This window comes from Amblyraja radiata, chromosome 9 (assembly GCF_010909765.2).
Source record: "Amblyraja radiata isolate CabotCenter1 chromosome 9, sAmbRad1.1.pri, whole genome shotgun sequence".
In the NCBI taxonomy this organism is placed as follows: Eukaryota; Metazoa; Chordata; class Chondrichthyes; order Rajiformes; family Rajidae; genus Amblyraja; species Amblyraja radiata.
The window spans coordinates 59,242,545-59,258,223 of record NC_045964.1 but is presented as its reverse complement, the minus strand read 5'-3'; the positions used below and the strand labels follow the sequence as shown (position 1 = coordinate 59,258,223).

Sequence of the window (15,679 nt, the reverse complement as noted above, 5' to 3'; positions counted from 1 at the left end):
AATATTTTTTTAATTGCATTTTTTTAAATTGGCGTGTGATCAGCAGCGTGAGAGGGATGTATGGATCCTAGTTGCAACAATGTGAATGGACAAGGTGGAATCTGAAGTAGGGTCTCCACCCGAAACGTCACACATTCCTTCTCACCAGAGATGCTGCCTGTCCCGCTGAGCTGCTCCAGCAACTTTGCGTTCATGTCTTCGGTGTAAACCAGCATCTGCAGTTCCTTCCTTCGGAAGAGGTGGAGGCTATTTGCCAATCAGCCTGCAAAACAGCCCGGCGTTGGCAATGAAGGGCTTTTGCAAACCTTTTACGCCAGGGCTCCTGGCGGCTGCAGCTCGAAAACAGATCCCCAAGAAAAACAATTGCAAGGTCCCTTGAATGATTAAGTCGCAGGATGCTGCTGCTCACCTTGCAAGCGTTGAGTCTGACAAGGCTCGCCCTGGGATTGAGCCGGGCTGGAGCGGGTCAGTGCCCCAGCGCCTGCGAGTGCTCAGAGTGGAACTTACTTCAGATCACCTGCAAAGCCATCGATCGCATCCCGACCTTTCCCCCAAGCACGGAAAACATGTGAGTAGCTCAACCCCTCAGTGCAATCTCCTCACCGGGGGCTTGTGGTGGGGGGTGCAACATGATTCACTTCCCATTAAAACCAGCATGGCGTGGTTCTATATTTCCATATATCCTATTCTACATTTTCCTTGATCCCCTTTTCTTTTGATGTCTCGTTTTGACACCTTCCCTTTCCTCATCCTCTCCCCTGACTCGAGACCCTTCTTCAGACTTCAGGTTTGTAAGTTAATCGGCTTGGGTACAAATTGCATCTTGCAACCTGTATTCATGCCTACTATATTCTGTTGTGCTGAAGCAAAGCAAGAATTTCATTGTCCTATCTGGGACACATGACAATAAACTATCTTGACTTGAACTTCGTCCCCTTTGATCTCTCATGTCACACCTCACCCTTCCATGTCTCTGGGTCTCCCTCTCCCCTGACTCAGTCTGAAGAAGGGTCTCGACCCGAAACATCCCCCATTCCTTCTCTCCAGAGATACTGCCTGTCCCACTGAGTTACTCCTGCATTTTGTGTCTATCTTCGGAGTGGTTGTAACTCAAGAGGATGCCCTTTAATAATCTACCAACTTTAATAATCAAAAGAAAGCTCCATTCACAAGTCAGAGCTGCAGTTGTTTAACTTCAATTGTGTTTGTGACTAGTGGATTGTATTAATAAATATAAGCAAAGTGCAACCCCATCTCTCAGCCTGTGTGCAACGGGTTTTGTATTGCTAAAATGTTGCAATAATATTATTAGATCCCCACAAAACTTCTGATCGCGGGTCCCGACCCGAAAGGTCACCCATCCTTTTTTCTCCGGAGATGCTGCTTGACGCGCTGAGTTACTCCAGCATTTTGTGGGCAGACAAAAATGCTGGAGAAACTCAGCGGGTGAGGCAGCATCTATGGAGCGAAGGAATAGGTGACGTTTCCTGGACGAGACCCTTCTTCAGACTGATGTGTATGAGAACTTTGTGTGTATTTCTGGTCTACAATAGCCAGACACATAATGGCTAAGATCTGTCGGGGGTCTGTTGGGACACTTGAGTGTTTTGCAAATGCCTATTTTAACGCCAGCGAGCACAGCTCCCTTATAATGGGCTGGTACTATACCCTGGGCTCCTTATGAATTAGTTTAGCTTATTGTCATGTGTAACAAGGTACAGTGAAAAGCTTTTTTGTTGCGTGCTATCCAGTCAGCCGAAAGACTATACTTGGGCGGTACGGTGGCGCAGCGGTAGAGTTGCTGCCTTGCAGCGCTTGAACAGCCGGTTCAATCCCGACTACGGTTTGTACGTTCTCCTCGTGACCATGTGGGTTTTCTCCAAGATCTACAGGTTTGTAGGTTAATTGGCTTGGTATAAGTGTAAATTGTCCCTAGTGTGTGTAGGATAGTGTTAATGTGCGGGGATCGCTGGTCGGCGGGGACTCGGTGGGCCGAACGGCCTGTTTTCGCGCTGTATCTTTAAACTAAACTAAACTAAATGATTACAATCAAACCATCCACAGTGTACAGATACAGGATAAATGTGTAGGAAGGAACTGCAGATGCTGGTCTACACCGAAGATTAACACAAAATGCTGGAGTAACTCAGCGCGTCAGGCAGCATCTCTGGAGAAAAGGAATGGATGACGTTTCAGGTCTGAAGAAGGGCATCGACCCGAAACGTTACCAATTCCTTTTCTCCAGAGATGCTGCCTGACCGGCTAAGTTACTCCAGCATTTTGCGTCTATAAAGGAAATAATGTTCAGTGCAAAATAAAGTCCGATTAATGAAAGTCCGAGGGTCTCCGATTTGGTAGATGGCAGGCAAAACTGGGGTTTATTCATAACAGTTCATCACGTTGACTGCAGTGGGTCACTGTCTATGTGGTGCTCTGAATGTGCAAGTCTGCTTTTGATTTGCTCTCTCTGGATAAAGATTTACTGCCCGTCCATAACAGCCCTAGGGAAGGGATGGGAATGGGGAGGGGGGATTGGGATGGCAAGGGCTACAATCCGAATGGTACTCCTACAGTGTTGTTGGATGGGGAATTACAGAATTCGTGGACCTGGCTACAACAAAGGAGCAGCAAAGAAAGACACACAAAATGCTAGAGTAACTCAGCGGGCCAGGCAGCAACTCCGGAGAAAAGGGACAGGTGTTGTTTTGGGGTTGAGACCCTTCCTTTCACAAAAAGTTAAGGCGGTTGAAGTCACGCCGGCAGTTAGAAATGAAAAGGTCTAAAGAGGGTAGAAGGTCATCTGGGGGAGTCCAAGAGGAGGAAGGCACAGCAATATCTTTCCAAGTCAGGATAGCGTTCCGCCTGGAGGGGAACCTGCATGTGGTGGTGTTCCTGTGCCCCTGCTCTCCGTCATCTCACTTAGTGATAGAGGTCGCCCCAGGTTTTGGAGGTGCTGTTGGGGGTGGTCTTGATGAATTATTGCTGCACATTTAGGAAATCCTAGATACCAAAGTACATTGGTATGTACGATACGATACAATACAATATGATAGAACTTTATTTATCCCAGTAGGGAAATTGATCTGCCAACAGTTATAAAAACACAAAATACACAAAACATGAAATCAAAGCGACGAGTGGAAAGGATTGGGGATGTGCAAAGATTGGGGAGGGGCGGTGGGGGGGGGGGGGGGGGGGGGCACGGTAGCACAGTGGTAGAGTTGCTGCCTTACAGCATCAGAGACCCGGGTTCGATCTCGACTACAGGTGCTGTCTGCACAGAGTTTGAACGTTCTCCCTGTGACTGCATGGCTTTTCTCCAAGATCTTTGATTTCCTCCCACACCACAAAGACGTACAAGTTTGCAGGTTAATGTAAAATTGTCCCTAGTCTGTGTAAGATAACGTCAGTGTGCGGGGGTCACTGGTCGCCGAGGACTCGGTGGGCCGAAAGTCCTGTTTCCCCGCTATATCTCTAAACTAAACATTGATGTATGTTGGTGTCTGTATCTGTGTGTGTATATTATCATACATATCCAATCATATGTATCCATATGTCTATCTATATGTGTGTTTTTGAATATGAATATGTATATTTGTACACATCAGTGGTTTTGTTTTTGCATGTTCTAAAACGTGAAGTTTGGTATGTACCTGTACGTGCATGCAGACATGGAAGTACATTGGTATATTAATGTCACGTACAAAGATACAATGAAAATACTTGATATCGTATTATCCAGTCAAACCATACCATACAAATGCCGTATTTTGGTCACTCTGTTATAGGAAAGATAGTGTTAAAAGCCCTGTCCCACGGCACGAGTTCATTCCAAGAGTTCTCCCGAGTTTGCCCTGATTCGAACTCGGAGATTTACGGTAATGGCCACTCGTCGGTACTCGGGGCTCTCATGGAGATTTTTCAACATGTTGAAAAACATGTTGAAAACATGTTGAAAAATCTTCACGAGTCTTCCCGTGCTTACCTGCCGTTAGCGAGTCTTCCCGAGTACCTGCCGTTAGCGCTAAGAGACGTCCCCGAGCTCTGACGTACCCGCTACATTCATTCTCCGTGCTTACCACAAGTTTGATTTTTTTTAATTCAGGAGAGCTCTTGGAATGAACTCGTACCGTGGGACAGGGCTTTTAGCTGGAAAGGATACTGAGAAGACTTACGAGGATGGTTCTAGGACTCAAGGGCTTGAGCTATAGGGAGAGGTTGAGCAGGCTAGGAGTTTATTCCTTGGGGCGTAGGAGGATGAGGAGTGATCTTAGAGAAGTATGAGGCCATTAGATAGGGTAAAGGCACAGAATCTTTTACCCAGAGTAGAGGAATCAAGAACCAGAGGACATTGGTTTGAGGTGAGGGGGGAAAGATTTAATAGGATTCTGAGAGGCAACATTTTTGAACAAAGGGTGGTGGGTGTAAGGGACAAGTTGCCAGATGAGATAGTTTAAGCAGGTACGATCACAATATTTAAAAGATACTAGGCCAAGTGCAGACTCGTTGGGTCTGGTCCCCGAACGTGCTTCAGACCCCGAGTACGGCGAGGGGGGGGAGGGTGGACTGGGCGGGCGGGCGTGATGGCGAGTGAGCCTGCGGGCCAGGCGTACGGCGTCAAGACGCTGCGTACGCCGTCGAGACGCTGCATACGCCGTTGAGATGCTGCATACGCCCTTCGAGACGCTGCGTACGACGTTGAGACGCTGCGTACGCCCATCGAGATGCTGCGTACGCCTGTCGAGATGCTGCGTACACCCTCAATGTGCCTGCGGGCCAACAGGCCGTTAACGGGCCGGCTCTGTCACACTGGCTCAAGCAAAAGATCGGCTGTTCCCCCGCTGCTTTTCCGAGCACGGCGAAAAGCAGCAGGGGAAGAGCCGATCTTTGGCTTGAGCCAGCGTGAGAGAGCCGGGCCGGGGGGGGGGGGGGGGGGAGGGGGGGAAGTGGAGGAGATTCAGGCGGCAGCAGCGAAAATCGCCAGCGAAATAAGAAAAATGTCGGCGTCTTTGTAGGAGAGCCGGCGGCAGCAGCCGTTATGGTGGCTGGCCAGCAGGAGGCGACAAAATGAGTGAGTTGGGGGGGAGGATTTTATTTAAAATGTGTAGATTAAAACGACGAAATTTAATGAGGATTGGATTTGCGAATGTAAAAGTGAAATGTCTAGCGAAATGGAAAAAATCTCATAGTTTTTGCATGTGGTTTTGGCGGACCAAGGAATCAAAGGCCAAATCTGACACCCATAAACAAATAAAGACACAAACAAATAAAGACACACACACACAGTGTTTTAAAAATAGATAGATAGATAGATAGATAGATAGATAGATAGATAGATAGATAGATAGATAGATAGATAGATAGATAGATAGATAGATAGATTTGTACAGGTACATGCATAGGATAGGTTTAGAAGGATATGGGTCAAACGCAGGGAGGTGGGACTAGTGTACATGGGGTATGTTAGTCGGTGTGGGGAACATGCAAAGAGCCTGTTTTCACGCTGTATAACTTTATGACTCTATGATGACAGGCAATGCCCCGGAAGACTGGAGAGTAGCTAAGGTTGTTCCTTTATTTAAGAAAGCAAGTAGAGAAACTCCAGGGAATTATAGGCCGGTGAGCCTTGTGTCAGTTGTAGGGAAGCTATTGAAGAGGATCTTTTGGGATAGGGTTTACATTAGGTAGTGCAAAAGGCAAAAAAAAGCGAGGGAAGAGTGTGCTACAGCTACAGAGAAAGTGTAGACTGTAGAAAGTGTAGGGGGGGTGGGGGGGAAAGCTGACACTTGAATCTAGTGGTAAGTGCTTTCAAACCTCTGCCAGACAGAAGAGGGGAGGGGAGGGAATGACCATGGTGTGAGTGCTCCTTGATTACCTTGGTCCGAGATAGCCTCTAGTGCATAGGTGGGTGGGGAGTTAATGGGTGGAAATAAGTGGGTGTAGGAGTTGATGGGAGCAGCAGAGAATTAATGGGCTAAATATTTCAATAAATATAAATATAAAACTGGCTGCAGCATATCACAGCTACGCACATCTTCAGTTCATCAAGGAAATCCTGGAAAGAGAGAATGTGGAGAGGATGTTTGTTTCCACTAGTGGGAGAGTCGAGGACCAGATGCCAAAGCCTCAGAATTAAAGGACGTACCTTTAGGAAGGAGATGAGGAGGAATTTCTTTAGTCAGAGGGTGGTGAATCTGGAATTCATTGCCACATACGGTTAGGGAGGCCAGGTCAATGGATTTCTTTAAGGCAGAGATTGAAAGATTCATGATTATTAAGGGTGTCGGGGGTTACGGGGAGAAGGTAGGAGAATGGGGTTGAGAGGGAAAGATAGATCAGCCATGTTTGAATGGCGGAGTAGACTTGATGGGGCCGAATGTCCAAATTCTGCTCCTAGAACTTACGAATTTAATGAAATTCACAAGTTGATATCAGTGAGTATGTTTGTCTTCCTAAGAAGCCTCTCCAGAGAAATCAGATGGAATCAACAAACCACTTGTAAGCTCTTCTTTCTGTAAATCAAGCGCTGAAAATGTTATGCTGCGTTGAATGAAGTGTAACCGAGTTTTTAATGGCAATCAAAATATATTCCACTCACAGGAAAGAATAAACGAAACCCTTGTGAGACTCCACGTATGAGTGAAAACATAAGAGGATTTTCCAGGGCAAGGAAAAAGGCAACCTAGGCTGTGGGGACATTAGAGAGAATATAAGGGAATTGGGAGTAAGGTGAGTGAAAATTAGGAAGGCAGAAAGGAACATAAACTGAAAAAGTAAAATATTTTACAGCCACAAAAATTAAAAAAAAGAATAGGGTGATTAAGGCCATGATCAGCCATGATCATATTGAATGGCGGTGCAGGCTCGAAGGGCCGAATGGCCTACTCCTGTACCTATTTTCTATGTTTCTTTGTTTTTAAGGGTGGCGCAGCGGTAGAGTTGCTGCCTTACAGTGCCAGAGATCCAGGTTCGATCCTGACTACGGGTGCTGTCTGTACGGAGTTTGTAAGTTCTCCCCGTGACCTGCGTGGGTTTTCCCCGGGTGCTCCGGTTTCCTCCCACACTCCAAAGATCTGCAGTTTTGTAGGCAATTTAGCTTTGGTTAAAATTGTAAATTGTCCCCACTGTGTAGGATAGGACTAGTGCACGGGGATCGCTGGTCAGCGTGAACTTGGTGGGCAGTAGGGCCTGTTTCCGCGCTGTATCTCCAAACAAACCGGAAAAATTAGGAGGGAACACCACTGGTATTAGACCACAAGACATTCGGAGCAGAATTTGGTCATCGGTCTCTATAAATTGCCCGTAGCCTGCAGGGAGTGGATTACGTACAGTAGAACGAGTGTGAATAGGTGATCGATGGTCGGTGTGGGCTTGATGTGCTGAAGGGCCTGTTTCCTTGCCGTAACTTTCAAAGAAAAAAAATTACCGTGGCAAGAACTGCACAATGCAAGCGTGGAGTGTAAATCTGATTAGCGGATAGGATTAAATTTTAGCTCAAATGACGTGGACGAGGATTGCTCTCACTCCCTGAAGAATTCTTCACACAGGCCTTTTTAGCAGAAACTAATCCATACGCAGTTTTCAGATTAATGTTTTGGAACAGTTATAAGTTAAGTTAATTGTAAGATATATTACTACCTCTAGCTTTCAAATCTGTTATTAAAAAGGATGAAATAATTATTATCCTCTTAACTGCAAGCTTATGGCTGTATAAGCAGCTCTAGTAAGATCAGCATTAATTTCCAGCATTGTTCACTGTGCCCTTGGGAGCCAGTAAGCCTCAGCTCCCCCAGCTTGTTCCTAAGATTTCCAAACATCTGCGAGTCGAATCAGTGGTAAAGAAAGCAAACGCAATGCTAACATTTATTTCGAGAGGGCTTGTACACAGTACAAAAACAGGGATGCAATGCTGAGGCTCAAAAAGGCGTTGGTCAGGCTGCATTTGGAATATTGTGAGCAATTTTGGGCACCATATCTGAAGGAAGGATGTGCTGGCTGTGAAGAGAGTCTAGAGGAGGTTTACAAGAATGATCCCGGGAATGAGTAGGTTAACATACGACGGCATTGGGCCTGTACTCGCTGGAGTTTAGAAGAATGAGGGGGGGGGACCTCATTGAAACGTACAGAATAGTGAAAGGCTTGGATAGAGTGGATGTGGAGAGGATGTTTCCACTAGTGGGGGAGTCTAGGACTGGAGGTCATAGCCTCAGAATTAAAGGACGTTCTTTTAGGAAGGAGATGAGGAGGAATCTCTTTAGTCAGAGGGTGGTGAATCTGTTGAATTCTTTGCCACAGAAGGCTCTGGAGGCCAAGTCAGTGGATATATTTATGGCAGAGATAGATATATTCTTGATTAGTATGGGTGTCAGAGGTTATGGGGAGAATAATGATTGAATGGCAGAGTAGACGATGGGCCGAATGGCCTAATTCTGCTCATGTCAATTATAATCTTATGAGGATCTTATGAACATGGGTAAGTGCAGTGTACCACTGTGTAGAAAGTGTTACTCTGCATAGACCATACCAAAACCAAAGAGAAAGATCACAGAGTTATTCGAGGGTACAGAGTCATACAGTATGGAAACAGGCCCTTCAAGCCTCTGTAATTGACCTCTGTAAATTGTTTCCCATTGTGTAGGCGTGTAGTAGAAACTGGGCTGGAGCCGATGAGAATGTGTGGAGAGTGAAATGGGAATGGTATAACTGGGTTGTTGAAGGCCGGCATGAACTTTAGTTCAGTTTAATTTAATTAGAGACACAGCGCGGAAACAGGCCCACCGAGTCTGCGCCGACCTGCGATCCCCGCACACTAACACTATCCTACACACACACTGGGGACAATTTGCAATGACACCAAACCATTTAGCCTGCAAACCTGTACGTCTTTGGAGTGTGGGAGGAAACCAGAGCTCCCGGAGAAAACACACGCAGGCCACGGGGTGAATGTACAAACTCCTTACAGACAGTACCCGTAGGCAGGATCGAACCCGGGTCTCTAGCGCTGTGAGGCAGCAACTCTACTGTTGCGACACCCTGCCAGTTAGGCCGAAGGGCCTGTTTCCATGCTGTCTCTCTCTATAACTCTGTGGAACATGGTTCTGATCAACATTAAATTAATCAGTGTCATACAGCATGGAAACAGACCCTTCAGCCCAACCCGTCAATGCTGTCCAAGATTCCCCATCTACGCTAGGCCCTCCTGCCTGCGTTTGCCCCATATCCCTCTAAACCTTATGAACCTTTTCTCAATGGTTGAATGGTGAATCCTTAATGGGCTCATGGGCGGAAATTGCTTTTAAACCATGGGGGGGATTTAATTTCCTGGTGGCCCGATGACAAGTGTGCATGACAACTAACAATTATATCTCCTCCCACTCCTCCCCCCCCCCCCCCCACCCTACACGCACACATCTTACACGCATCGTACTATAATGATCCTGGTGCCTGGGGAAGACTTGAGAGACAGTGAAAGAAGGCCAAAAGTGGTGTAAATTAAAATAGATATATATTTGTGTTGAGGCCTAACATCTAGGAGCTGGCGGCCTCCAACTGGAATCGACCTCGAGGGCTCTGGTCGCAGAGCCTGTGGACTTACCATCACGGAGCTGGCTGACTTCGGAGGCTGTGGTGGCGTTGCAGCTGTGACTCGACTTCGGAGGCTTCGGCCGCCAGCCATGTGGACGGTAACATCGGGAGCTCGCAGGTCCCGGGTTGGTGACCGACTTTCAGGAGCACCAGCAACAACAGCAGCCTCTTCCGCCCCGAATCGTGGGGCTTGAATTGGCCCATTCGCGGGGCCTTTCATTGCCCGGCGCAGCTTAAAATCGGCCGCGGGATTTACCATCGCCCGGCGGGGGCTTCAACATCGAGAGCTTCGATCGCCTTGACGCAGCAGTTTGACTACCTGACCGCGGGAGAAGAAGCAGGGAAGAGATAACATGGGGGGATAGTCCCCCACCTCTCAAAGCATGGGGAGGGGGACATGTCCGTCCCCCCGGGATTTCCGCCCATGTTTTGTGAAAGCATGTTGGTGTTTGTGCGTGCGTGTGGATGTGCAGTGGAGTGTGAGTGCATGTGTGCACGTGTGAGTGCAAGTATGTGTCTGCGTATGTAGCAAATACATATTTAACAGGTTATCAGGCAACAACATGGTCTCCAATCCGCAAGCTTCATAGTGACCCTATAGTTGCTCCTCAACAACCCAAGGTCACTGCAAATCAAGTTGTTCATCAATTGCTCTTGAATGGTAAAAGTGGAAAGAGGCCAAAGAAGACCTAGCTAGACCTTAGCAAATGCACCGAAGATCCAGGCTTTACAAGACCATTTACCATGGAAGAGCTGGATTCTGCCATGTCAAGTCTTAAACCAGAAAAGGCAAGTGGCTTGGATATCATCGCAACTGAGCCGATCAAATACTTCGGACTTGATGCAAGGAAGTGGTTAATACAACTATACAATCACTGCCTAGTAACCAAAAAGCTGCCCAAGATCTGGAAGAAAGCACATGTGATAGCACTGTTAAAACCAGGGAAAGATCCATCAACCCCAAAGAGCTACAGGCTGATCACACTTCTTAGTCACACCTACAAGCTGTTTGTACGCCTGATACTAAACAGAATAGCTCCAACAGTAGATGAACGCCTCATCCCCGAGCAAGCAGGCTTCCGCCCTGGAAAGTCAACAACAAGCCAAGTTCTCAACCTCAAGTCAAGTCAAGTCAAGAGAGTTTATTGTCATGTGTCCCAGATAGGACAATGAAATTCTTGCTTGCTGCAGCACAACAGAATATTGTAGGCATAAATACAGAACAGATCAGTGTGTCCATATACCATAGAATACATATATATATATATATATATATATATACACATAAATAAACAGATAAAATGCAATAGGCTGTTATAGTTCAGAGTTTGTTTCAAGTTGTGTTTAATAGTCTGATGGCTGTGGGGAAGAAGCTGCTCCTGAACCTGCATGTTGCAGATTTCAGGCTCCTGTACCATCTACCTGATGGCAGCTGAGAGATGAGTGTGTGGCCAGGATGGTGTGGGTCCTTGATGATGTTGGCAGCCTTTTTGAGGCAGCGACTGCAATAGATCCCCTTGAGGTCAGAGCCGATGATGGACTGGGCAGTGTTTACAACTTTTTGCAGCCTTTTCCGCTCCTGGACGCTCAAGTTGCCGTACCAAGCAACGATGCAACCACACAACACATCGAAGATGGATTTGAGAAAGGGATGGTGACAGGCGTAGTCTGTGTTGACCTATCTGCAGCATGCGACACAGTCAACCACAGATGTCTGCTCAGCAAGATCTTGGATTTGACGAAGGACATTCAGCTCTCAAAGCTGATTGAAAATTTGCCGAGGAACAGGATGTTCTTTGTGGAGTTGGGTGGCAAACACAGCAGATAGCGCAGGCTGAAGAATGGTCTCCCTCAAGGGAGCGTGCTTGCACATCACTTCTTCATCATCAACAATAAAAATAGAGGAGGTGGAGAGGCTTTTCAGAGGACAAAAGAACCGGAAATCTCCCGGACCTGACAATGTTTCCCCCTCTAATCTTAAGCTCTGTGCCAAACAGCTAGGTATATACAGACATTTTTAACCAGTCCCTGCAAACATGTACTGTCCCTGCCTGCTTCAAAGTCTCCACTATTGTCCCTGTACCCAAAAAGGCAAGGATTACTTGTCTTAATGACTACAGGCCTGTCGCACTGACCTCTCTAGTCATTAAGACACTCGAAAGGCTTGTGCTGGCCAAGCTGAAAAATATCACAAACTCCCTGCTGGACCCCCTGCAGTTTGCAGATCGGGCCAATAGATCTGTGGATGATGCAGTCAACCTGGGCCTGCACTTCATCCTACAGCACCTGGACCGCCAGGGGACCAATGCGAGGATCCTGTTTGTTGATTTTAGCTCTGCATTCAACACCATTTTGCCAGAGCTACTACACTCCAAACTTTCCGAGTTGACTGTGCCTGAACCCCTCTGTCGGTGGATCACCAGCTTCCTGACTGACAGTAAGCAGCATGTGAGGCTGGGAAAGCACATCTCAGAAGCGCAAACCCTCAGCATAGGAGCACCACAAGGCTGCGTACTCTCTCCCCTCCTCTACTCTCTCTACACCAACGACTGCACCTCCACAGACACCTCTGTCAAGCTTCTCAAGTTTGCAGACGACACAACCCTGATTGGACTGATCCAGGACGGGGAGGAATCTGCCTACAGACAGGAAGTGTCCCAGCTGGCGTCCTGGTGCCATTGCAACAACCTAGAGCTCAATGCTCTTTAGACAGTGGAATTTATTGTAGACTTTAGGAGAGCTCCCCTCCCCTCACCCCACTCACCATCAACAACACCAGTCACATCTGTGGAGTCTTTTAAGTTCCTGGGAACCATCATCACCAAGAACCTTAAGTGGGGGGGCTACCATCGACTCCACAGTCAAAAAGGCCCAACAGAGGATGTACTTCCTGCGGCAGCTGAGGAAGCACAATCTGCCACAGGCAATGATGGTCCAATACTACACGGCAATCGTAAAGTCTGTTCTCACCTTCTCCATCATGGTCTGGTTTGGCTCAGCCACCAAGCACGACATCCGGAGGCTGCAGCGAATCGTCCGATCAGCAGCGAAGGTTATTGGCTGCAACCTTCCCTCCATTGATGAACTGTACACTGCAAGGGCCAGGAAGCGAGCGGGCAAGATTATCTCTGACCCCTCTCACCCTGGCCACAAACTCTTTGAATCACTTCCCTCTGGAAGGCGACTCCGGACTGTCAAAGCCGCCACAGCCAGACATAAAAACAGTTTTTATCCACGAGTAGTTGCTCTACTCAACAGCCAAAAATTTGTAGCCTCCCTTTGATCTGGTATTTTGTTGGTTCACATGCTTGATCAATGGTGTTTTATCATTAATGTTTTATTATTATTAATGTTTAGTGTTTTCTGAGTCATTCGTAACTGTCACTGTATGTCATGTTGTTACTTGTGGGCGGAGCACCAAGGCAAATTCCTTGTATGTGAATACTTGGCCAATAAACTTACTTACTTGTGTTTAAGAAGGAACTGCAGATGCTGGAAAATCGAAGGTAAACAAAAATGCTGGAGAAACTCAGCGGGTGCAGCAGCATCTATGGAGCGAAGGAAATAGGCAACGGGCCGAAACGTTGCCTATTTCCTTCGCTCCATGGATGCTGCTGCACCCGCTGAGTTTCTCCAGCATTTTTGTGAAACTTACTTACTTACTTACTTACTTACTTACTTACTCTTCAACATCTACACAAATGACCAACCAAGAGTGATGGAACTCGGCACTTTGCGTATGCTGATGACCTGGATATTGCTGCCCAAGATACCGATTTTTCAGTCGCAGAGGAAAGGCTGACCAATGCTCTCAATCAACTAACATCATATTATGAGGAGAACCACCTCCGTGCAAACCCAGCTAACACACAGGTGTGTGCCTTCCTCTTGAGAAACCGAGAAGCCAAGTTACAACTTCAGGTGAACTGGTCTGGAACAACATTGGAGCACTGTGAGCATCTTGGTGTAACCCTTGACCGATGTCTTACCTTCAAGACCCGTATTGAGAAGACAAAGGCGAAAGTGAGCGCACGCAACAATGTTGTCAGTAAGCTCACTAACACAAGATGGGGTGCTAGCCCACAGACCCTACGTTCCACTGCCTTAGCCCTCTGCTATTCTACTGCTAGCCTCCTAATTTGAGGAAGGGCATTCTTGCTATTGAGGGAGTGCAGCGTAGGTTCAGGAGGTTATTTCCCAGGATGGCGGGACTGTCACATGATGAAAGAATGGAATGACTGGGCTTGTATTCACAGGAATTTAGAAGGATGAGAGGGCATCTTATAGCACATAAATTATTAAGGGATTGGACCCGCCAGATGCAGGAAACATGTTCCCGATGTTGGGGGAGTCCAGAACCAGGGGTTTAAGTTTAAGTTTAAGGGGTAGGCCATTAGAACTGAGATGAGGAAACACTTTTTCACGCAGAGAGTTGTGAATTTGTGGAATTCTCTGCCTCAGAAGGCAGTGGAGGCCAATTCACTGGATGCATTCAAAAGAGAGTTAGATAGAGCGGAATCAAGGGATATGGGGAGAAGGCAGGAACAGGGTACTGATTGTGGATGATCAGCCATAATCACAGTGAATGTGGAGTTCCCCCCACCACGGGTACCATGTAATCCCGTGCTACCTGCTCCATGGTTGGATAGTCGGCGACTAAACCGTCTCCCCCACCTGGTTTGCGAGGTGAAGAGGGGGATGTGGACCCCCAGCAGGACCAAAAACAAGACCTGACAAAGGATGGATGAGCTTCTAGCGAACCAACGGCCATCCACACTTCAGTAGAAGTTGCGATCACTGTCGTACATATCATTGCAAGGAATGATGATAAAGCACACACACCAAAATCCTATACTTCCAGCGGCGGAAGTCCGCAGGAACTGGAGGACAGATATGTGTGGTGCGTCCGTCACCGTTCCCGTTGGAAACTAGCGCCACTGCGTCGCTAATGTTATCAATGATGATGATGGTGCGAAGGGCCGAATGGCCTTCTCCTGCACCTATTTTCTATGCATGCCCAGTACGGGAAAGATCCACCCATGCCAAGAAGCTGGACCCAGCCCTCAATGCTTCCTGAAGACTTGCCACAGGTTGTCTCAATCCAACAGGTACTGACAGCCTCTACCTCCTAACAGGCACAGCCCCGCCAGACATCAGAAGAGCAGGAGCCAGCATGACGGAGCGCCAGTGGCAGATAATACATGAACCGCATCCAATATTCTGAGCCGCCTAAAGTCGAGGAAAAGTTTTCTTAACTGTGTGACTCCTATTGAGGCTGGCATTACAACAAGTGAAGCACGAGTCTCCATATGGGAAGAATGAATATCCACTCTACCTCCTTCAACTACCATGGGGCAAACAGCAAGTGAGCAACTCCCTCCTGGTGCAGACGCAAGTTGGAAATGCCTCAATCGATTGAGAACTGGTGTTGGCAGAGCTAAGGTGTCTCTAAACAAGTGGGGATATCACTCCAGCGATGTCACCTACGAATGTGGTACTGAAGCACAAACAATGGAACAGCTGCTTCTTCCTCTTCTTGCTCATAGCATGCACAGCCTAAAGTTGTAGGACAAGTTGTTCTATTTGATCTTATTTGATTGTGCACGCCAGGTTGATGGCATTCGTTGAAAAAGAGCAGACCACGTGAAGGTTGCAATCTCCCACCCCAAACAGCTGCTGAAATGCCCTCAACTGGGAAACCAATGCACAGCAGCCGACCTCGGCGCCTACAATGAAGATGCAGAGAAGTGCGCTCAGCTCTGGCTGAACAATATCTAATCTTGTGATGTGGACTCCAGAAGAAAATGAAGATTGAAGATTCAATTTAATTGTCACATGTACCAATTAAGGTTCGGTAATTTGATTTACCATACAGCCATACTAAGTAAAAAGCAAAAATGCACACAGCACATAAAATAAAGTTTAACATAAACATCCACCACAGTGGAATCAACATTCTTCACTGTAGACAAAAGTGCTGGAGAAACTCAGCGGGTGCAGCAGCATCTATGGAAGAAGAAGGGTTTCGGCCCGAAACGCTGCCTATTTCCTTCGCTCCATAGGTGCTGCTGCACCCGCTGAGTTTCTCCAGCGC

The 15,679-nt window shown here is 47.3% G+C and overlaps 1 protein-coding gene across 1 annotated transcript in view; it reads left to right on the top strand.

Moving 5' to 3' along the window:
- Positions 1–395: 395 nt before the first annotated feature.
- Positions 396–15,679, top strand: part of tshr (thyroid stimulating hormone receptor) — a 49,884-nt gene continuing 34,600 nt past the window's right edge. The window contains exon 1 of the mRNA XM_033026468.1: positions 396–568. Within this exon, the coding sequence (XP_032882359.1) occupies positions 396–568 (173 nt within the window). The remainder of the gene's footprint in view (positions 569–15,679) is intronic.